Genomic DNA, 22,823 nt, shown 5'->3' with positions numbered 1-22,823 from the left:
ACGGGCGGGTGCACACCAGCTACTGGAAGCGGTGCCGCCAGCTCACGTGGCGGTGCGCACTCCGCACCGGTGGCCCACACTTGAGATGCTAGGTCCTCCCTAGTAGAACAGAGAAGGCATCCAGAGGTGTAGGGAGGTCTTCTCCCATGTGGCCGTGCACCCCCACTGCAGCCCGCTCGAGGGATCACAGGACTTATCTTCTCCAGGCTCTAGTTCTGTGATGAACTGCATGAACGTGTGTCCTAGTCTTGAGCCATCCTTGCATTCCTGCACGTATTGCTCTGGGTGTGCTTCGAAGTGACAAGGACAAAGTAACAGAAAATTAAAAGCATCATAAGAAATTATGTTCCTCTGGGCAAATAAATTTGGAGGCCTGGATGAAATGAATTAGCTCCTAGGCAGATATTTAAACTGACCAGAATAGGCCTAAAACTTCTGCAGGACAGTTGCCAAGGATGAAGAGAGAAGGCTGTCTGGGAGCCTCCCCTAAAGCAGGCTCAGTTCCAGATGGAAAAGCCTGTCAACCTTTAAGGAACAGTCAATTCCAAATGTCTCTAAACACTTCCAGGCCAAGAAAAAGAAGCTTCCAAGTTCTTTGTGGAAGAAAGCATAATCTCAACTAAAAGAAAGCTACAAACCAATTTATGAATCACCAGTCCAGAAATCCTAATACCAACAGCCCCAAATCCAGCGGCATGTTAAAAGAAGAATACACCCAGAGCAATACGTGCAGGAATGCAAGGATGGCTCAAGACTAGGACACACGTTCATGCAGCTCATCACAGAACTAGAGCCTGGAGAAGATAAGTCCTGTGATCCCTCGAGCGGGCTGCAGTGGGGGTGCACCGCCACATGGGAGAAGACCTCCCTACACCTCTGGATGCCGTCTCTGTTCTACTAGGGAGGACCTGGCATCTCAAGTTAAGTGTGGGCCACCGGTGCGGAGTGCGCACCGCCACGTGAGCTGGCGGCACCGCTTCCAGTAGCTGGTGTGCACCCGCCCGTTACCTCCCCCAGCTGGGCTGGGCACACCCACAGCACTCTCTGTGGTGTGGCTGACGTCAAACTTTCGATTGCCAGGGTGTCCACTTCCAAAGACATTCATCTGGAACACACGTGTTGCCAGCCTTGGACACAGCTGTTAGGCAAAGCGACCAGAGAAGGAAGTGGGCCGCCCACACCTGTGAGGTCCCCCTCTCAGAAAGCTCTCAGCTACCCTGGTAACTGCTTCTGTGACCCTGCCTGCAGCTCCCAAGACCCCATTCCCACTTTTCTGCTTCAAACTAGCCAATAACGAGTGACCCCACAAAACCCCTGAGATCCCACCCTGAGGCCCTACTAAAGGCAGAACGCCAGGTCTGCAGTCTCTGCAACCGAGCTGTGCGGCCCTGAGCCCACTGGGTACCTTCCAGACCTGCGAGTGGAGACCTTTTTTCCAAAGTGCCTCCTGCTGTCCTGAGAGCCAGCACAACCACACTGTCTGCTCGTCAGGAGACATGTGGGGCTCACTGCAGCAGGCGCCCAGGTGAAGGCCATTGTGCTTTCTCCATTTTCTCAATTCAGAGAATTAGCTGTTGGTTCATTAACTTTACTTTGAAGAACCAGATTTTGTATTTATTTATTCTTCTAACTTATTAATTTCTGCTTTTATCCTTAATTCCTATCTTCTGATTTCCTTAGTTTTATTGTCTTTTTCTAACTTCTCGAACTGAACACGTACTTCATTTTCTTTCCATTGCTTAGTAATCTGCTTGGGGTCGGACCTTCCCCGGGGCCCCGCTGGGGCTGCATCCTGCAGGTGCTTCTCTCCACGGGTTTTGTTATGATTAGTTTTTCAATTTTCTTTGATTTCAGATGTGATCTCCTCTTGGACCCAAGAGCTGTTTCACATGCAAGAAACTCCAAAAAATTTATAGCTTTGTTGTCTTAAGATGAGGTAATACTATCTATAGGCTGTCACACTTTCTCAGTAACCTAAAATGTGTGAGTCCATAGAGTCTCTCTTCTCAGCCGAGTCTGACCTACATCAGTTAGGCCCACCGTATCCTGCTGCTCAGGAGCCCATCTGGGGTGGAATGGCCGGGTGGCGCCTATCTGGGGCTCGAGAGCATGGGGTCAGTGGAGCCTGCAGCCCAAGGATGCCTCCTTCTGGAGTCTCGCCTTCAGCCTCTTCAGGCCGCTGTGCTCAGGGTCTGCCAGCAGGCCACTCTCCGCTGCCGTCCAGGCCTCTGCATAGCGCTGCTCCCCCAGGCAGGTCTGGCCATGGCACAGGAACGCCTGGGCAGTGGGGCCCCGGCCCGGCCGCTCCCACAGGCTGCTCTGGGCTAGGGTGGGTGCCAGCTTGAGGGCCTGGGCAAAGGCCCCTGTGGCCCTGGCCCCATTGCCCAGGCTCAGCAGCAGCCGGCCCTGGGAGCACAGGTCCTCCACCCGCGTCGGGAGGTCGCGGGCTCCCACATCCATCCGGAGGACATGGTCCAGGTCCTCCAGTGCCCGGTCAAACTCCTGCAGCTCGGCCAGACAGGTGGCCCTCAGGCGCAGGTGACAGGCATTGCTGCCCCCAGCGAGGACTGCCAGTGAGCAGTAGCCCAGCGCTCGCCCGGGCTGCCCTGAGTTCAGGAGGGTGTTGGCTTCCTTGGCCGCAGCCTGCACAGAGGGGACAGAGGGAGGCAGCGTGGGTCAGCCCAGAGAGCCACAGGCCCCTTCCCTGCCCAGAGCGGCTGCCCACTTGCTCTGGAGGGAGTGGAAGTACAGGGTAGAGGACACACCCCGCAACCCCACCACCCTGGAAGCCCAGCTCAGATGGGGTCCTCCTGGATTCCCCTCTCCTCCTCACTGGTCCTCCCCTCCCTCCTAGCCCTACTGCTTCTATCATCTGGTGACCTCCTCCCTCATTCCTCCCTGTCTCAGCCCCTCTCTGCAGTCGCCTTCCCAACAGGCCCATGGATGGGCAGCTGCCCACCCTCCCAAGGCTGCCCTGGCCCTGAGGGCGGTAGCAAGCACCGCCTCTACCCAGCTTGGTCCTTGAGCCCCCTCCTCTGCCTGAGGTCAGGAGGGCAGGGCCTGCTGAGCATTGGTGGGTTTCTCACTATAGGGTCCAGCAGACCCTGCAGAGCTAGGGTCAAGGGGAAGAGACTGTGCTGCTGATGGACCACCAGTTCCAGCGTCTGCTAGAAAGATTTCCAGGTGTTGGGGTTCGTGGTGCCTGACCCCCCCCCCGGGACTGGCAGCGTGGTGTTTTGAGGGCTGCGGTGGGCGCCCCCCACTCCCAGCCTCCGAGGACGCTGCAGGGCGGAGCCAGAGGTCAGCGGGCACCGTCCAACCTAGTCCTTCCCTCCCTGGGGACTGCTGGACCCCGTCTGGGTAGCCCAGCCCGCCGGCCCCCCCCCTGCCCCGGGACAGAGCATCCCCGGGGCCGGCCTTCCCCGCTGTCCCTCTCCCTCGGCCCTGCGGCGGGTCGCACTCGTGCCCTGGCCCCGGGAAGAGCACCGAGCTTCCGGGGCCGGCAGGGACGCCGTCGGGCTGGGATGCAGGCGGCGCGCCGGGGGGCAGCCTGGGCCCGGCCGAGGGACGCCGAGCGGCGGGAGCAGGCGCCGGCAGGCCGGGCGAGAGCGGGCTCTGCGCCCCTCGGACCTCAAAGCGCCCGTCCCGCTCGCGAGCGGGGAGCCGCCGCCGAGCAGGCGCAGTGCCGCCTGAGGGGCGGGGCGCGCGCCGGAAGCGGGGCGGGACCTCTCGTTGACTTCCGGGTCGGCGCGCGTCCCCGGCGACGGCCCAGCGGGTTTTCAACGGCCGCGGAGACCACACTGCCCGCCTCTGCTCTTAACCTCGTGTTCCCGCCCGCCCGCTCCTCTCCGCTCGGAGACCCCCGCCCGGCCCCCCTCCTCCCGTCTCGGAGACCCCCGCCCGGCCCCCCTCCTCCCGTCTCGGAGACCCCCGCCCGGCCCCCCTCCTCCTGTCTCGACCTCCGCCCGGCACCCCTCCCCCTGTCTCAAACTCCGTCGAAGACCCCCGCCCGGCCCCCCTCCTCCTGTCTCGACCTCCGCCCGGCACCCCTCCTCCCGTCTCGGAGACCCCCGCCCGGCCCCCCTCCTCCCGTCTCGGAGACCCCCGCCCGGCCCCCCTCCTCCCGTCTCGGAGACCCCCTCCCCGCACCCTCATAAAGGCTCAGAGACTCCACCCAGCTCCGTCCTATGAACCAGAGCAGTCTCCGTGCTGAGACCCCAGCCAGACCACTCCTCAGGGCTCTGCTCTGAGCGCCAGGTCCTGATGACCCATTCCCCTTGGGGCAATTGTCACCCTGCATTACCCAGGGCTCTCTCTCTGCTCTTCCCGCCCCTAAGGCCTGTGCAGCCACCTGCTCTGTTAAACCCCCTGGTTGAAACACCAGTGTGGTTTCTGTTCTTCCGGGGTCCCCAGAGAAACCCCTAGAGTCCTGGGCACACGCTAGCGTGAGGAGGTAAGGTACTTGCCCCAGGCCACTCACGGTTTGATTCTGAGTCACTCCCACTCCAAGGCTTGTGCTCGGGGCCTCCTCTTCCTGCTGGTCCCTCCCCTCCCCTCCCCTCCGCACAGGTGAAATGCAGCCACTTCGGGGGATTCCTCTCTGCGCTGTCCCCCACCTTCCCTCTCCTCCCGCCTGCTGGGGCTCCTGCCTCCAGCTGGTGGATGGCGCAGCCCCTTCCGGCTGTCAGACTGGGCCCAGAAACCTCTCCCCCCATCCCGCCCCCTCCTCCACCCACAGCAGCTGCACCGACGTTCTGCCCGTTTCTGGCCCTCGCCTTGGCCTGTCTGTCCCATCATGGCTTCACCTCCAGTGCCGCCTCGTTTCACTACTGGCCTGTTGTAGGGTCTTCTCAATACCACCACACTCAGGAGGGCACCTGCACCCTGTCTCCCCTGAGACGGGAGGCCCACAGGGTGGGGTAGCGGCTCCACCGTCCCACCGAATAGACAGTGGAACGAAAATCAGCCAGCCAGCCGCAGTGGCCCTAGCCCAATGCCCGCCTCAGCCCGCTGCCTTCCTGCCAGGCTCTCAGCCCACCAGGGGCTGGGCGTGGGCTTCCTGCAAGGGCCAGGTGCTCCTGGCTGGCTCGGCCGGCTCCGAGGAGGGGTCCGCGCTCTCTCCCAGGCCCTGTCCCTTGTGGCCTAGATGCCTCATGCAGAGAAGCCGGGAGGTTGCTGGGGTTTAGGCTTGTCTTAAACGGGCTTGTCTCCCCCCTGGCCCCCAGCTGAAACTGGGGAGCAGGGAGGGCACAGCAGCCCTGAGCACGGCGGGGTCCGGGGTGCTGGGGAGGCGCTGGGGGGGGGGCTCCGCGGAGCACACCTGGCTGAGGCTCTGCCGCTGCGAGGCCTCCAGGCGCCGCAGCAGGAAGCCGAGCTCCTGGGCCTCCGTCTCGGCCAGGCACTGCAGGTCCCGCACGGCAGCGGGTACGTCTCCCTTCTTGAGCTGGAGCAGGCCTCGCCGGGCGCGGGCCGCCTCTGACCGTGGGGTGGGCTGCAGGGCTTTTTGCAGGCAGGCGCCAGCTTCCTCATAGCTGCCTGTCAGTGATCCAGGAAGGACAGTCAGGGGGGTGCTGGGGCAGGGGGCGAGAGAGGTGGGACGCTGGCCAGAGCCTCTCTTGCTCAGTGTTGGTTCAGGGAGGGGCCAGCTGGTGGAGGGGCTCAGGCCGGGGGCAGGGGGACACAGTGACACCACGCCAGCCCCAGCTTGCCTGTTGAGCCCGTCATGGGGGGTCACTAGGGTGCAAGACCCCCAGGTTGAGCAGCAGGTCTCTGAGCAATGCTCACTGTGGTCACCACAAGGGGGCTCTCCTGAGCACCTGCGGGAATATATACTGGGCGGCAGGGCAGTGTAGGCCTGGCTGGGGGCCCTCCACAGGCTTGGAGGTGACAGTGACAGGTCAGGGAAATGCAGGCTGCACAGAACTCTCTCCTTTCACATTAGGACTGTAATATTCTTGGGATTTGGGCACATGGGGGCTTGACACAAGCCCACCTACAATACGGCCTGGTGTTCCATAGGTACTCTGTAAACATCTGTTGAATAATTGCATGAGCTAATGAGAAGCCCCAATCATCTGGGTCCTTTTATGGAACCCCAAATTGCTCCTTTGTCTCTCCTCCCTGAAGGCAAAACCACACAGGTGAATGAGAGCTCAAGACACTTGCACCCCAGGCCCCACACGGACCTGGTCACAGGGATCAGGATTTGGGGTGGAAAGACCCCAGGAGGCACTGAATCCAGGGTCGGTCTCTCCCATTTTACAGAATAGAATCAAGGGTGAGAGGGGCTGGGACAGACACCCACATTCCCCAAACCTGGGCCGGGCATACCCATTGCAGTGAGTGCATCTGCCAGCAGGATGTGTCCGCTTGGCTGCCCGGCATCGATTTTGATCAGCGCTTCCCCCACAGCTAGGAGGCCCCGGGCGTCCTCGTCGCTGAGGGGAGCCCCAGTGTCCAGCGGCTGGCTCAGGAGAGCCTGGCAGCGGGACCAGAGGCCCTGGGTGATGAGGGCCTGAGCCTCCGGCTTCAGAGAGCGAATCTCAGGGACCACACTCCTGGGGTCGAGCTTCAGAGCCAAGAGGATGTCATCCACAGCTTCCTGCAGGGGGGAGGAGGGCAGGGTGGGCGGCAGAATCGCCTCCGCTGGGCATCTGCCTGGGTGTTGGGGATACCAGAAGGGGCAGACGGCCCAGCTCTTGCCCTCCGCAGCCGGAGGGCCCCTCTGCTGAGCTACAGGAAGCTGAGCATGGTGAGCCAGTGAACTGGAGCTGTGGGAAGGGAGGGATGGCCGGACCGAGGGGGGCTCACACTGAGAGCCCACGGCAGGCTGGAGCAGAAATCAGGCTGCCAGCGCCCACGGGCAGGGGGGTGTCAGATATCCTGAGGGGCAGACGCCAGCTCCACCTGTAGGGGCTCCCACCTCAGTGGCATCTGGCATCATTTCTCCTTAATTAAGAAGCCTGGCAGGCAGGTCACCTCTGGGCTGCAGAGCCTCAGGGCAGACACTCAGTTTCAGCCACTCACCTGTGACCTTGCTCTCAGCTGAGAAGTGCCCCTGTCCAGGGCTGTGCAGCTGTGGCCGCCTGTGGGCAGGTTTTCTCCGGGAAAAGCACCCGCCTGGGGCCCGACAGTGTGGATACCCTCCCACCCCTGTCCCTGCAAGCTGACCGCTTGAATCCACGGGCTCTGTGCAGACAGCTCAGGGTGTGGTACCCAAGAAGGCAGCTGAGGTCTTGTTATTTTAAGCGGGGGGAGGGGGGTGTCTAGTAGCCCCCAGGGTTTGCACAGTCCATGCTGAGGCTGGGAGGCAGTGGGCCTCTTCCCATGGAAGGTGTGATGATGATGTGAGCCCCGAGCAGGAAGGGTTTTAATGGGCGTCTCACACTCAAGACGGCCTGGCCCTGTTCCCTCTAGGCTTGGGTTGAGAAGGAAGACCGTGCTGGTTCTTCTAGGTGCCCCTCCCCTAAAGCACTGTTCCCTTAACCCCACGTGCCCATCCGGGCGGGGAGGGTGGGGCCCGGTACCTTCTGCTGGCCCAGGGCCAGGTGCAGAAGTGCCCGACCGCACAGCGCCTGCACGTTCTTCGGCTCAGCCCGCAGCACTGAGTTGAAGTCAAACATGGCCGTCTTCTTCTGGCCCAGGAGCCCGTAACAGCGGGCTCGGATGAGCAGGGACTCAACTGCCTGACTCCCTGGAGGAAGGGGGGGTGTGGCATTGGGGCATGACCGCTGCTGGGCCTTGGTGGGTACAACGTGTCTGCCCTCATCCAGCATTTGCTGGTACCCAACAGTGGGGTGGGGCAGGGGGGCACCAGCTTCGAGGCCACCTTGGGGAGCTCACAGACCACTGGGCACCAAGACACGGTCTTGGAGGGCCGATGGGGTTGATCTGGGGGCACTGGCTGTGGGAAACAGGGAGCCCAACTGTGAGGATGGCATCTAGGCTGGTGGAGAGTCAGACAGGGGTCTCGAGAGGAGGGGCCGCTGCAGCTGCATCTGAGGTGAGGCCAGGTGAGGGGCCAGGAGGCGGACGGGTCCTTGGGGCTGGACATGGAATAGTCAAAGGTGGGAAGGTGCCACGTGGGCAGGGAGGAGCCCTCTGAATGCTGGGCACAGAAGCCCCTTCCCAAGGACAGCACCCTCGGTGAGTCTGTCCCGTGACGGAGAGAAGGACGCACGCTCTGGATCGTGTCCCCTTCCTCACTAATGTGTGCAGGGCATGAGCTCTGCTGCACCAGGCACCAGCCCTGCGTTGTCCATGAACTAGCTCACGTGATCCTCACTCCCAGCCCTCACCAGTGTCTCTGTCACCCACTTTGAGAAGAGGTAAGTGAGGAGATGTTTAGTAAGTGCAGAGCCAGGAGTCCACCTGCTGTTCTCATCTGAAGTCCACACTTTGAATCTCCATGCACCCCAGGAAATCGGGGTGCATCCTTGGGAAAGTCCCTTCCCTCCAGATTGGGTGCCCTATGGCCCTGTGCTAAGAAGGCCCAACTGCAAGAGGCTCTGTCGCCCAGGATGGTGCTGGGTGGGCTGGCTGGGCAAATGGGGACACCAGCTACACTCATACAAAGACACCCCACTATCTCCAGGAAGGGCCTCTCCCCGTTGGAGAGGGGCCAAGCTGGGAGAATGGCCTCAATCAAGGGCGGCCCTCCTACGCACAGGGCCCAGGGTGCCAGGAGGATCGCGGCTCAGGTCCCAGCTAGTCTGGCCCCTCTCCCACGCTTTAGCGTGCTCACCTGGACAGCTAGGGCCTCAGGGCAAGGCGTGCTCCGCGAGCGGCCCCAGCGCACGGACACACCCGTGAACCAAGAGCGGGCTTGGTTCCGCCCGGTCTCTGACCCCCGCATTGCTCCTCTTGCCCCTAGGTACCTGGCACAGGGTGGGAACCCCGGGGGCGGGCGGGCAGCAGCTACCTGCAGCGAAGATGGCCAGAGAGAGGTAGGCGATGGCCTCCCTGGTGCGGGCTGTGCCCTCGGCCCCGCTGGGCCGCGCCCGCAGGATGGCCAGGGCCCGAGCGTGGCAGTGGCCCCGCAGCATCTGCCGGTCCTCGTGGCGGACGACGTCCAGGGTGGGCTGGAGGCACGCCGTGTCCCCGGACTGGACCACCTTCTTCACCAGCTGCAGGGGCAAGGCAGCCACCGGGTTCCTCCCTGTGCCTGATGCCCAGCCCACTCCACCCTCAGCCGCCCTTGCGGGGCCGAGGCGCGCGGGGCGTGGCCCGAGAGCCGGAGCGTCCGGGGCGGGCCCCGGGGCGGGGCGTACAGGGGTGTGGCCCGCGGGGATGGGCTCAGGGGCAGGGACTGCGCGTCCCCGGCGCTAAGCCCAGGGAAGGCGGAGGGCCCGAGGTGTGAGCCTGCGCGGGGCTGCTCCTCTGGGCTGCACGGCGAGGGGTGGGGGTGGGGGTCCCAGTGTCCCCGAGCCGGAGGACCTCCTCCGTGGCTTGGAGGTGGAGCTCTCGCTTCACCGGCCCACACACTGCAGGTCCAAATGAGAAGCGCGGGGAAAGGGGGTTTTCAAATCATAAGGTGACCGAGGGCACCGGGCGAGGAGCAAATGCGCTGGGATCAGTGCCCGCTCTGGGTGCAGCGAGACTCCGGGTGGACATAACCTTGGCTCTCTGAGCGGCTCCGTCCCACAGAGACCCGATGCTGCCCCTGCTGGCCGCTCGCTGAAGACACAGGTCCCAGAGCAGAAGGATCGGCCGGTTCCTGGGCATCCTTCCCTCTCCCGCCTGTGTGGCCCAGGGCAGGGGAACCAGGAACCCAAATCCGGCCAGAGCAGAAGAAGCTGACAGGCCCCAAAGCCCGACATCTTCCCCCTGGAACATAACCTTCTGACCCCGGTTCCAACGCGAAGCCCTCTTAACACCGGAGGGAGGCGAAGTTCTGCTTTTCCTGGGAGCAGGGTGGTCTTGGAGAGAGGTGAGGTGAGCCGGAACTGAGGACCTGGAGGCCTCTCTGCCATTCCCCTCCCTAGGCAGGGTCACCTCCAAGCCTAGTTTACTTGGGAGGTTTGGGTCGGAGCTCAGTCTACACCTGACTTTTGGCCCTTTTCCTTCATAACACAACAAAAGCAAATATGAAGCACCTACTGCATGCTGGAGACCTGCTGGAGGTCTTGCTCCAGCTATTTCGGGACAACCCACAAGACCAGAGCACAGACGAAGAGACTGAGGGTCGGGGAGGTGAGGGGGCCTTGCTGGAGGTGGCAGAGCCCGGGGCTGAGACACGTTTTACCTGCTCCAAAGTCCAGGCTGAGGGGTGCAGAGTGAGGGGCCCAGAGGCCCGTGCCCTCCACAGGGCTGTGGCCCATCTCCACCTGCCCTGCTGTGGCCCCGCGGGGCCTGCTCACCTGGTTTGCATCGTAGAAGAAGCCCCTCCGCAGCTGCAGCAGGGCCAGTCGCGCGAGCACAGGGGCCGCGTGGGGCCTCCGGGAGAGGGCCAGCAGCAGGGCCTTGTGGGCATCCTCCAGACGGCCCAGGCGGTACAGGGCATCAGCCCCCAGGAGGCTTGACGCCTCATCTTCCCTGTCCAGCTCCACCAGGAGCGTGGCCAGCTGGTACACACCATGGGCATCCCTGTGGAGAGAATAGCTGGGGGAGAGGCAGCCAAGCCTCTGTCTACACCCCTTTCAGCTGCCCAGGAAGGTGGGCCACAGGCAAATTCTATCCCCGCACACCTGGTCCAGGCAGCTCCCTTCCCACCCAGCCACAGAGCCCCGGGTCCTACTGGAAGGACCCTCACACACGGGGTCTCTGGAAACCACAGCTGCCCTCTCTGACATACATCCCTCAGTGCTCACTCCCCGCCCCATCTTCCCACCACCCCGTGTGGCAAGCATTTCGCAGATGGAAGACAGCTTCCATCTGTGGGCTGACCACAAGCCAACCCTGCCTTAGTTTCCTTTTCTGTAGAAACGGGATAACAGTGTTGGCCTTGCAGGGCTCAGGGGTGTGTTCAAGGCAGTTAGAGAACACACAGGCTTCACTTGGAATGCTCCTGGTGTGCTGGGAATGTGAATGAGCTCCCACTGGGAGAAGGGCTGGAGCCTCCAATTATGACAATTCCCAGAGACAAAAAGTATAAAGTGCCCCCAATCTTGCGCAATTCCACCTCACCAGCACATCAAAGCAATTTGAACTGAGCAACCTGCAGGCAGAGAAAGTGTGTGTGTGTGTGTGTGTGTGTGTGCACGCGCGCGCGCAGGGTGGGTGGTGGCAGCAGACCTGACATCAAACATGCCCCCCAGGAGGCCCCCAGCTCAGTGCTTTGAGCTTTGTTAAAACACCTCCCTGTCACCTCTCAGCAGCCAGAGAAGTGCAAATCAAAACAGCTGCAGGGTCATCCATTAGGCTGGCAGAAAAATTCCAAAACGAACATCAGGGCTGGGCGCGTGGCTAGACGGGCAGATGGGCAGCTCCGGAAGTCGAGGACCTCACAGCGGGCTGCGCTCTCTGACCCTGAAACCCCACCTCTGTGTCCGTACTCAGGACAGAACACTGTGGAGGCGTTTAGCTATAACAAAGGGCAAGCTCTAGGAATGGTCAAGGAATGATGGCATGGTCACAGGGCGGGCTATAGATTGGGGTGCCCGAGAAGGAATCCAGAGGCAAAGGAAATGTCCGTGATCTACCGAGTAAAAAAAGGGGGCTATAACTTGCACATAGAGTTCACATTCAGTTTAGTTTCTATGCTCAGAGAGAAACAACTAGAAGGGAGTGCCATCGGTGGGGTGATGGGAAAGTTGTATTTTTTCATGCCCATTTTTGAGTTCTTAATTTTCTATGGTAGTTAGGCCCTCTTTCCTGCACCTGACTCCCACAGGGCATCACACTGTTTGTGGCTGGGAGTCCTAAGATCTGGGCTTCAGCACTAAAACTGCCATCCATGATTTAGGGAAATCCCCCAGCTGCTTCCTGCCTCAGTTTACTCATCTGTAAAGAAGGAAGACACACACCCCTAGCTACCTCGCAGGAGACCAGAATGAAACAGTAGCCCCAGGGGTACGCGGGGCTAGTTTTTACCCTTCCTGCGCGTCGGGGCTGTCCATCTCCACGGCCTTACTCCGGCGGCCCCGTGCGCCCGTGAGCCCCAGGTCTGGCCTCCGCTGCAGCATCCTGCGGCCCTCCTCCCGCAGCACGGTCAGCAGGAGGCCCCTCTGGTTCCAGGGGACGTAGGCCTTGGCGACGAGCAGTGCCTCCTCGGGGTGCAGGCGGCAGGCGGTGACATAGTCCAGCGCACCCAGGAACGCGCTACCCTCCAGCACCCTCAACAGCCCTCGGCCACACAGCGCACGCACGCAGCTGCCCAGGTGCGGCGGCGCGTGCTCCACCACCTCCTGGAAGTCCTCCCGGGCGCGCGGTGCATCGCCGGCGTGCAGCGCGCAGAAGCCGCGCAGCACCAACAGGGGCGCGCGGTCTCCGGTGTGGGCCCTGATGCGGTAGTCCGCACGGTCCTCGGGGCGCGCAGGCCGCAGCAAGCGCTCGCACAGCGCCCTGGCGCCCGCCGCGTCCCCCGCCAGCAGCAGGCACTCGGCCAAGCGAGTGCCCAGTGCCCGGCGCACCCCAGGCGGCGCAACGCGCAGCAGGACACGGAGCGCGCAGGTCACCGGGGCCAGCAGCTCCAGGCCCGAGTTTTCGCGGAGCTCAGCGCGGCTCCGCACGGCCTCCTGGAAGTGGGCGAAGCCCAGGTCCGCTGCCTCCTGCGCCTGAGCCCGCACGCGCTCTCGGTCCTCCGCGGAGAGCACCGCCTCCAACTGCCTCCGCGCCCTCGAGGGGCTCTGTCGGAAGGCCTCATGCAGGTCCCGAAGCAGGTCCCGGGCGCCACTGTCCAGCAATAAGGCCGCGGCTGCGCGGGTGACCAGCAGAGCGGCCCGATGCTCACCTGGGGAGAGAAACAGAAGCACTGGTCCTGCCTGTCGGGTCACAGCCTCCAGGGTGCCACCTAGCCCCCCACCGTCCAGCGCTTTGGACCCTCTGAAGCATCTCACGGCATCTCCCGAGAGTGTCCCAGTAGTCCAGGACATTGCATCACCACGATAGACCCTCAGCGACAGAGCAGAAATCAGGAGGGACAGCTGGGGTGGGCAGCTGCATGCATGCCTACTCAGCAGTGCTCTCTTCCCATGGGTTCAAAGTCAACCTCACCGATTGGCCAAGAAGGACATTTAGTTACAAAACCTCTTTACTTTTTAATGATGGATTTGGGAATTGAGTTCCCTCTTCTGGGATTAGCGCCCCCAGGTTAGTGCTGAGGTTCTGACCCTGTGACCTTGGGGGGGGGCTGGTTGTTACTCCAGCATCTTTGCTTCTTGCCATCTTGGGGCAATGTTGGGGCCCAGAGCTTCCCTCTGAAACAGGGACTGCAGTCAGATGCAGGAAAGAGGGAAAGGCACACCCAAAGCTGCTTACACTGTGGGGGACTTGGGCCATTTACTGGATCTCACTGTGCCTCAGTTTCCTTTTCTGCTTTATAATGGGGTTTAAAATGGTCTGCACTCGGGGCGCCTCGGTGGCGCAGTCGTTAAGCATCTGCCTTTGGCTCAGGTCATGATCCCAGGGTCCTGGGATCGAGCCCCACATCGGGCTCCCTGCTTGGTGGGAAGTCTGCCTCTCCCTCTCCCACTCCCCCTGCTTGTGTTCCTGCTCTCACTATCTCTCTCTCTGTCAAATAAATAAATAAATTCTTAAAAAAAAAAAAAAAAAAAGGTCTGCACTCACAGGGCCATGAGGATGAAATGGATTAATGCTTGTCTAGTGCTTGGAACAGTAAAAGGGCCCCTGGGGGGCCTTTTACTCAGTGAGGTTCCCATCAGCAACAGCGTCATCCCGCCTCCTCATACCTCATGTCCAAGTGTGCTCATGAGGATGGGGGCTTTCTGGTAACGAAACCAAGCCATCCTTTCCCAACAGGGCCCAGGCAGGTGCACACCGTGGAGAGCATCCCAGAAAACTCAGTGCTGGCAGGAGCTCAAGATCATGGGCACCCACACTTGCATTGCAGGTTAGGAAAATACCTCTGGGGAGGGGAGCTTTGCAGAACCCCAGTGATTCTCAATCCTGGGTCTCAGAACGTCCACTCTAGTGCTTTTGGCATGGAGTCCTTCACAATTCTCAAAGAGCTTTCTCCCAACATTTACACCAATACAGGAGAGGGTAAAACACCTTCACTTCTGCATGGAAGCAAGCCTGCTGGGACCCTGCCCCTTTTCTGTTAGGGTAAGCATCACGCCACAGCCCAGAGTTATGTAAAAAGAAAAACATCTTGCATCCTGAGATCAACCAACCATCCAGCCAACCAGCCAGCCAACAAGGTCACCCTGTCTAGTCCTGGTGGCCAAAGAAAAAGAGACTTTGGGCCTTTCCAGTCAGTTACTAACTCCTGAACAAAACAATTCTACACCTGATTTTTGCGGTAGTTCATGGATCCTAGGGAGTTGCAGTAGGTGGAGAGCCCTTGGGCCCTGGGGGGATTTGTTACTTATTTACCCACATGAAAGTGTGTTCTCTGCTCTGCTTCTGACGTTCCAGTTACACACATTAGGCTTCTAGACATTGTCCCACAGGTCACCAAGGTTCTGCTCATTTTTCTGGTGTTCTTCATATTGGATAATTTCTATCTTCAACTTGACTGACTCTTCTGCTTTCTCCATTATGCTATGAATTTTTCAATTCTAGAACCTCCATTTCATTCTTTTTTTTTAATAGTTTCCTTTTATCTGTTCAGATTCCACATCTGTTCATTCATCATGACCATATTTTCCTTTAGTTCTTGAATACATCTATGATAGTTCCTTTAAAGTCCTTGGTCTGCTCATTTCAGCACCTGGATCATCTTGGGGTCAGTTTATATTGACTTGTCTCCTGACGGTGGCTCACATTTTAATTTCCTGTTTCTTTGCATGTCTAGTAATTTTTAAAAATTGTACACTGGGCATCTGGTTGGTGTTTTGTAGACACTCTGGATTTAGCCATGTTCCTCTGAAGAGGACTGAATTTTGTTTTAGCGGGCAGTTACATGGGATAGGATCGAACTCCATATTCTGTCTTATCTTTGCTAGGCACAGCTAAAATCTCCAGTTAGCTCTTGTAGTTCTTGCTGGCTCCAGCAGCTGCTCTTTCAGACCACCCAGTCTCTCCCACGTATGTGTAGTTTAGTGGTCCTCCAAGGATTTAAGTGGATTTAATACACAGGTTTTGGGTCTAGTCCCCTCTGTGGCTCCCTCCTTTTCAGAATTTTCCTTCTAAACTTTCCAGCCACTTTTCTCAGCCTGAACTCTGTCCTATAACGTCTCAAGCCAGTAAAACCGCAGCTTCCTCTTCTGCGTGGATAAAGCATGGATTGAGGAGTTTCCTCAGGCAAAAAGCTGCAAGGCTGCAAATCTCACATTGTATAGCCCTCTTCTTTCAAGGGTCAACTTCCAGTTTCTGCCCACATTTGGTCACTGTTCAGTGCCTCCAAATAATTGCATTTTGTATTTTGTCCAAATTTTATCATTGCTATCTGTGGGACACAGGCTGGTCAAGCCAGTCCCCTATTATGGAAGCCAGACTCTTCTACGGGTAGACTTAAAAACTGTGACAATATGGGAAGATACAAAATACTATCTCATCATTGTTTTAATTTTAATTTTCCTGATTACTAGTGAGGGCAATTTATTTAATTAGATTAATTTAATTAAAAATTTTTTTCCAACCTGGTGGGTGGAAAGTGGTATCTCATTGTTTTAATTTGCATTCGTATCATTACTATGATGTTGAACATTTTTCACGTTTCTTTGTCATCTGTGTTTTCTCTTATGGGAAATGCTTTTGCCAATTCTCATATTGGATTTTTTTTTCTTATTGATATGTCAGAATTCTTCAAATACTCTGGCTATTAATCTTTTGCTCATTGTATATTTTGCAAATATTTTCTCTCTGATGTGGATTTTCTTTTCATTTTTTATAGTTATGGACAAAATGGAAGTTAACATTTTTAATTAAATCAAACAACAAATTTCCCTTTACTGTTTCCAATTTTTGTATTTTTTTTTTAAAGATTTTATTTATTTATTTGACAGAGAGAGAGAGAGCACAAGCAGGGGGAGCAGCAGGCAGAGGGAGAAGAAGGTTCCCCACTGAACAGGGAGCCCGATGTGGGACTCGATCCCAGGACCCTGGAATCATGACCTGAGCCAAAGGCAGATGTTTAACTGACAGAGCCACTCAGGTGTCCCTCCACTTTTTGTATCTTAAGAAGTCCAGCTATCCACAGAAATCTTAATGATATTCTCTTATATTTTCTTTTAGAAACTATAAAACTTAGCTATCACATAATCCACCTAGAATTTACTTTTTTTTTTTTTTCCAGAATCAGCACCATCCACTGAATAATGGTCCTCTTCTTTCCCTATAGATTTGTAATGCTCACTCTCACATATTAAGTTCTGGATACCTATGGGTCTGTTTCTGGCCTGTCTAATTTGTTTTATTGGTCTTTCTATCCATCACTTAAGTCAATAACCTTCTGTATTGGGTAGTATAGCTTTGTATTAACTGGTAGAGTAAATATTTATACCACCACCTTCTTCTCTGTCTTCTCTTTCTCCTCCCCCACCTCTCTCCCCACCTCCTGTTCATCTCTTTCCCCTTCCTCTTCTTCTTTGTCTTGTCTATTATTGTTTTTTTGTTCTTCTTCTTATAATATCAAATCTTTCTAACAATGGACATTGGATATCTATTTATATAGGTATTCGTTATTGTCTTTTAATAAAATTTTATAATTTTCTCCACAAAGTTGTATGTTCTTTGAAATAAATTATTTTCTGTTGCTATGGTAAATGGTATAGTCTAAAATTATAAAGTTTCTATTTGTTGCTGGTGTCTATAAATATAAATGCTTCTGTATATCCTGTTAAATTCTGTTCCTATGTCTAATACATTTTTGTTGCTTCTTTTTTTTTTTTAAGATTTTATTTATTTATTTGAGAGAGAGAGAATGAAAGACAGAGAGCATGAGAGGGGGGAGGGTCAGAGGGAGAAGCAGACTCCCTGCTGAGCAGGGAGCCTGATGCGGGACTCGATCCCGGGACTCCAGGATCATGACCTGAGCTGAAGGCAGTCGCTTAACCAACTGAGCCACCCAGGCGCCCCCATTTTTGTTGTTTCTGTTGGGTTTCTACATAGCTAATCATATTGTCTGGAATAACTTTGTTTCTTCCTTTCTAGTCTTACATTTATTTTCTTCTTATCTTATTGCATTGGCTAGGATCTCTAGTACAATAATAGATAATGGGAGAGTAGGCAGCTACTACATTCTTGATTTTAAATGGAAGGCTACTATCAACCACTAAGTTGATATTTTGGTAAGGTGTTGATAGATATTATTTTTTCAATTAAGTAAGTTTCCTTCTATTCTTTGTTTAAATTTGTGGGGTGTTAATATGTTATAAAATGCTTTTTCTGAATTCATTGCAATGAGCATATGCTCTTTTTTCTTTCATTAATGAAGGTAGTGAATAATATTATTATGGAAACACAAAATTACAACTCCTATATTGAATTGAGTTTTGGCTAAAACAGGCATCAGAAACTGTTGCTCTGACTCAGCAGTTGTACTGGTTACTATCACTGTACAACAAACTCCCCCAAAACGTAGTGGCTTAAAACAATGACCATTTCAACAGCCAGAGGAACCCATGGTTCTTCCTCAGTCTGGACTGAGTTGAGTTGAGCTGGACAGTTCTGTTGATCTTACCTGGGGTCCCTCATGTCTGCACCCATCTGTTGGCTTGGGCAAGAGGGTGTAAGGTGGGGCGCCTGGGTGGCTCAGTTGGTTAAGCGACTGCCTTCGGCTCAGGTCATGGTCCTGGAGTCCCGGGATCGAGTCCCGCATCGGGCTCCCTGCTCGGCAGGGAGTCTGCTTCTCCCTCTGACCCTCCTCCCTCTCATGCTCTCTGTATCTCATTCTCTCTGTCTCAAATAAATAAATAAAATCTTTAAAAAAAAAAAAAAAAAAGAGGGTGTAAGGTGGCCTCACTCACAGGCCTGAGGCCTTGGTGTTGGCCATTGGTAGAGCCTCCCTCTATGTGTGCCCTTGTGGTTCACTGATCTAGCTTCCTACATGGCACTGGGGGGGCTGTTGCAAGAGGATGAAGGTGGAACTTATTGGGCCCCTTGAGGCATGGCCTCCAGAATCACATGACATCATGTTTATTCCTCTATTTTCTATTGGTCCCAGCAAGACTTGAGGCCAAGCCAACTTCTGCCCCCTTGCTGTGAGGAGCTTTAACAACCATGGCCATGCTTTCTACCTACTGCAGTAATTCTTAATGAAAAACCTTGAATGGATGAGAGATGGTAGCCCTGGGCACTTTGGGAAGATTAACCACTCAGGGAACCTTGGTGCTTGGATGTTGACCCATAGGAGATTTGAGTTAAAACTATACTTATTCTTGTCTTCATATAGAGTTTGTCTGCTTACTGAGAAGGGCAGAGCACTTTCCCAAATATACAGGGTTTGTTCAGTGTTTTCAAGGACCCTTATAAGTAACCTTGGGATTAGTATAGGAAACTGTGTTTGTAAAAGGTCTGTTATAGGCCATTTATTTATTCATGTTGTAAGCCATGTTTGTGTGGATGGTGGCAATAGGGTGACTCCCTGTGATGTAAGTGACTTAGGTCTAAGGAATGCAGTGATTCTTAGGGAAGGTGGTCCTGTCCACTGCAGAGCCAAGGCAGGACAGACAAGCTTCCTGGCAGTCTCCCCTGGGTTGGGGGGTGGGGTGGGCAGAGCTTATCTAACACACTTGCTTCCTGATGTTGTAGCCTTGGGAATTCTGGTCTTGATGGGGGTCTCTACTGGTCATTAAGGTGGAAGGTCCCTCCTCCCTGGGAGTTGCTGAGTGCCCCCAGCCTCAATACCCCTGCTCACAGCCCACTGCACGTTTATGCTTTGGGCACGGAGGGCACCCTACTTTCTCATAAGCTCAGGATTCTTTGTGACTCTGTCGAGCCTCTTTGTACCTTTTATAGTAGGAAGGCTTCACGGCATCTGGTTTAGTGTATTTCCAGAAACAAATTTGCCCACTCACTTTTCAGTTCTCTCTGTCTGATCCCTCCCTCCCCAACACACAAACACTGGGGTCACCAGTAAACCCCATGTGGCACAGAAAATAGACACCTTCTGTCCTCTCGTCATGGAAATGGCAGCGTGTGCCTCATCATCTTGCAAACACCTGCATCTTCTGGCTCTCATCAGCACACTGCAGGCTCCTCATTTTCTTCCTTCTTGTCCTCCTGTCCCCTTTGCTGGGTCCTTCTTTGTGGGGGCAGTGTGGTGGGTCATTAGGAGCCTACCACGAACACTCCAGGTGCCCTTGGAGGGTTGCCCATGGAAGTTGCATTCATTCTCATTGAATGCACATCGAACCTTACAATGGTTTGCCCACCTTGTGTTCAATGAATGGCAGCTAGCATGGCCGTTCCGCATCTCTAAGTGTGTGGCTGACCCACTCCCTCCATATCTAAGCCCTTGACTCTGAATCTCTTCTTTGTGGGTTGGATTCTGAAATCCCTTCTTCAAACCAAGCCCCCTCTCACCTCAAGGCTCATGTGTTCAGCTGCCCAATGACATGGTCCACATGATTGACTCAAGGGACATCTTTTTGAGCACTTAGTGGGTGATGCCATTTTAAGGGTCTGATACACACTTTCACTGAAATCTCAGCAGCAAGTTCAGAAGTGGGTGTAGCCCCCATCCCCACGTGCACACGGGGAAGTGGCACAGAGAGGGCCACCGGGCCGGGAGGGATCTTGGAGTGTCTGTGGTAGGCTGGTGTGTGGCTTTGGGCTCTCCAGCCATCCAGCCACTGCCCACGCCCCCACCAGAAGGAGGACTCTGTAAAGGGACCAGACAGGAGCAGTACCTCAAACCAGGTGTGTCCAAAGCCCCTGTAGCCCCCTTTTCCCTGTCTGCTCGTCCCCTGAGCTCTGCAACCCAGTGGCCAAACTCCTGAAATCATTCTTGACCCTCCTTCTTCCTTCACCTGTGCCTCTGCCATCTCTTGCCGGGACTGCTCCTCTGGGCTCCCGGCCTGGTCCTCTTCCCGGCCTCCCGGCCTCCCGGCCTCCCGGCCTCCCAGCAGCTTCTGTTATCACTCTGGCTCCCCTGGCACACTTTGCACATAGCAGACAGAAGAAACTATAGAAATGCAACCCAGAGAACCTCACTCCACAGTTCAAAACCCTCTCATGGCTCCTCGCTGCTCTGGGGGTAAAATGCTAAGTCCTTTCAGGCCCAGCAGGGCTTAGCCAAATCTATTTCTTCCATGCCTCCCCTTCTCCCTCTGCTCCTGCCCCCCAACAGCCACTATGGTTCCATTCAGTGGCATGGACACCCCAAGTTCTTTCTCCCTTAAGGACCTGGCATGTCCTGTTTCTGCTGCTGGGAATCCTTTAGCCTTAATTCAAGTGACATCTCCTCCAAGAAGCCTACCCTGACCACCCAGCTAGGGCAGCACCTTGCAGGGTCCATTTTTCAAAGCACATATTTTGTTTGTTCCTTTTCTTGGGTGCTCTGTAAGGACAGGGCTTGCCCATCTTGTCACCGTGGTGTCCCCACCCCAGGAACAACCCCCCCACCCTACCATAACCAGAACTTAAGCACGCCGTGAAGGCATGGCGGGAGCGACTTTCACCCCGGCCCTTAGGGGGACAAGAACCGCACTCTTACCTTGGGGTGGGCTGCCCGTCAGGTCAGACTCAAGGGCCCGGCTGCACGCCAACCGGCAGTCCTCATACCTGCCACTGCGGAGTAGGACTTCCGGGGACAGGGCGTCACTCCACATGCCCCCAGGGTCCAGGGCTGCCAGGAGTCCCTGGCAGCCGGCCTCCTGCTGGCCAATGCTGTCCGCCTCCTGGTGCCCTGAGATATAGTCCTGCAGGGTGCTGATCAGCACGGGGAGGTAGGGCTGCTGATGGGATCGAACAAAGGCCACGGTCCGGTCTGCACTGGAGGCAAAGGCCTGCAGATAGTCTGCCACGCCATCGTCCACCTGCACCCCGGACAGGATCCAGGCCAGGGCGCGGGTCAGCTGTAGCTCCAGGGCTTGCTGGGAGCCAGCATCCAGCAAGGTGCTGCAGCGCTGAACCACCTCCTGGTGGCGCCCCTGAGCCAGCAGGCTGGCCAGGGAGTGCAGGACAGCGGCGGGGTGGTCCGGGCAGAGGCTGGCCAGGAATGCGGAGGCCAGGGTCCCCGTCAGGGAGACAACCGCCATGCCGTCCCAGTGGATGGCGGGGATCTGGCTGTCACCGCGGCACCAGGCCTCTAGGGTGGCCACCACGGGTGCCCCTCGAGCCTCAGCCAGGGCAGCTCTGACGCTCCGCACGGCCGAGGGGGCGTGGCAGCTGAAGGCAGCCAGGTAGAAGGCGGTGGCCAGGAGGGGCTCTCCCAGGGCCAGGCGCTGGTCTCCTTCCCGGCAGAGGCAGGCCACGAGCTCCCGCGCCGACATTACGGCTGTGCCCATGGTGGGCGCATGTCCAGTCCTTGGGGGGCACCTGGGGTAGAGGCGGCGCGGTTAGTCCCCATTCCTCCCCACTGAGACCCCAGAGTCCGTGCAGAGCACCTTCGAGTGAAGAGTCGGGTGGGGCTGGGCGCATCTGCCAGGGTTCCCCAGGCCAGGCTCCTTTCCTCTGCAGAATGAGACCCTTACCCTGCTCGGCGACCCACATGAAGAGCCGGGTGGCCTGTGGGGTCAGGGACTCCAGGCCCTTGCTCCCCACCCCAACCCCAGCAGAGGACCCCACAGGAAGGTGGAACACCCCCACCCGCTCCCTGTCCAGGTCACCCAGGCCACCTTCTCTGCTGAGTCTCCAGAGACCCGCCCAAACTCAGGGCCAGACCTCTGCCCACCTCCCACAGCCCGCCATTCTGGGTGGGAGTGGTGGGCTGCTGGGGTGGTGAGGGGCACTTGCCGGGCTCTGGGGTGGGGGTGGGGAGCCCCGTTGGCCCAGGCCAGGGGGTCAGTTCTGAGATTGGTTCTGGGGACCAGCCCCTGCCACTCCCCTCCCCCCTTCCCAAATCTGATCTTAAGTACTAACTACAGTACTCAGGGACAGTCTCTCTCGGGTCCCAAAGTGCCTGCACACAAACCCCACCCAACACACGCCCTGTAACACACAGACAGCCGCACAAGCTCCCTGAGACATAGAGCACACGCCTGTGCGCTCACACACGCACACACGCACACACACTCACGCCGGGGCGCTCACACACGCACACCCGCCTGTGCTCCGAGCCCGTGCGGGGCGCGCGCGGCGGGCGGTGGGGAGGGCGGTGGGTGCGGCTCCGCCCAGGGGTCGGTTTCCCGGGAGAGCGTCAACACCCCGCCAGACCCCGCCCCGCCCCGCCCCGCCCCGGACGCAGTCCCCGCCCCAGATCTCGCCGCGGCCGGACCCCGCCCCTACCTCCCCCAGGCCCTTGCAGGGGAGGGGTCGGGGAGGAGGGCAGAGCTGCCCCCCGAGTTTGTGGGGGTCTCGGGGCCACCGGGGGCCGGGGCCAGCCCTCGCCGCATCCTCACTGTCCTCACAGATGGGGAGGGAGCTCCGCGGAGGAGAGGCGCCCTGGGCCCTGCCATCCCAGAGCTCTTCCTGTAGGTTGCTTCCGGGGAAACTGGCTGCCCCAGGCCACCCCTCCGCCTGGGCTCCTGAGGGTCTCCCGTCCGCCCCCCCGCCCCCCCGCCCGGCTGTGGGTGCCCCTCCGCACAGGCTCTTGCCAACAGCCTGCAGGTGGACGTTTCGGCACGTCCAGCGCCTTTCTGCTGACTAGCTCGTTCTGG

General features: G+C 57.3%; 1 protein-coding gene across 1 annotated transcript; it reads right to left on the bottom strand.

The window, feature by feature from the left end:
* Positions 1-1,599: 1,599 nt before the first annotated feature.
* Positions 1,600-21,521, bottom strand: TTC34 (tetratricopeptide repeat domain 34). Its single transcript, XM_045898871.2, has 8 exons — positions 20,720-21,521; positions 12,031-12,889; positions 10,359-10,584; positions 8,921-9,125; positions 7,527-7,693; positions 6,331-6,601; positions 5,321-5,535; positions 1,600-2,643 (listed from the first exon to the last, which is right to left on the bottom strand). The coding sequence occupies exons 1-8, from the start codon at positions 21,510-21,512 to the stop codon at positions 2,116-2,118; spliced, it is 3,264 nt and encodes a 1,087-aa protein (XP_045754827.1). The 5' UTR covers positions 21,513-21,521; the 3' UTR covers positions 1,600-2,115.
* Between the last annotated feature and the right edge of the window lie 1,302 nt (positions 21,522-22,823).

Source organism: Mirounga angustirostris, unplaced genomic scaffold (assembly GCF_029215605.1).
Source record: "Mirounga angustirostris isolate CCGP_5_RB_7025 unplaced genomic scaffold, mMirAng1.0.hap1 SCAF_4, whole genome shotgun sequence".
Taxonomy (NCBI): domain Eukaryota; kingdom Metazoa; phylum Chordata; class Mammalia; order Carnivora; family Phocidae; genus Mirounga; species Mirounga angustirostris.
This window is presented reverse-complemented; position numbering and strand designations above follow the sequence as displayed.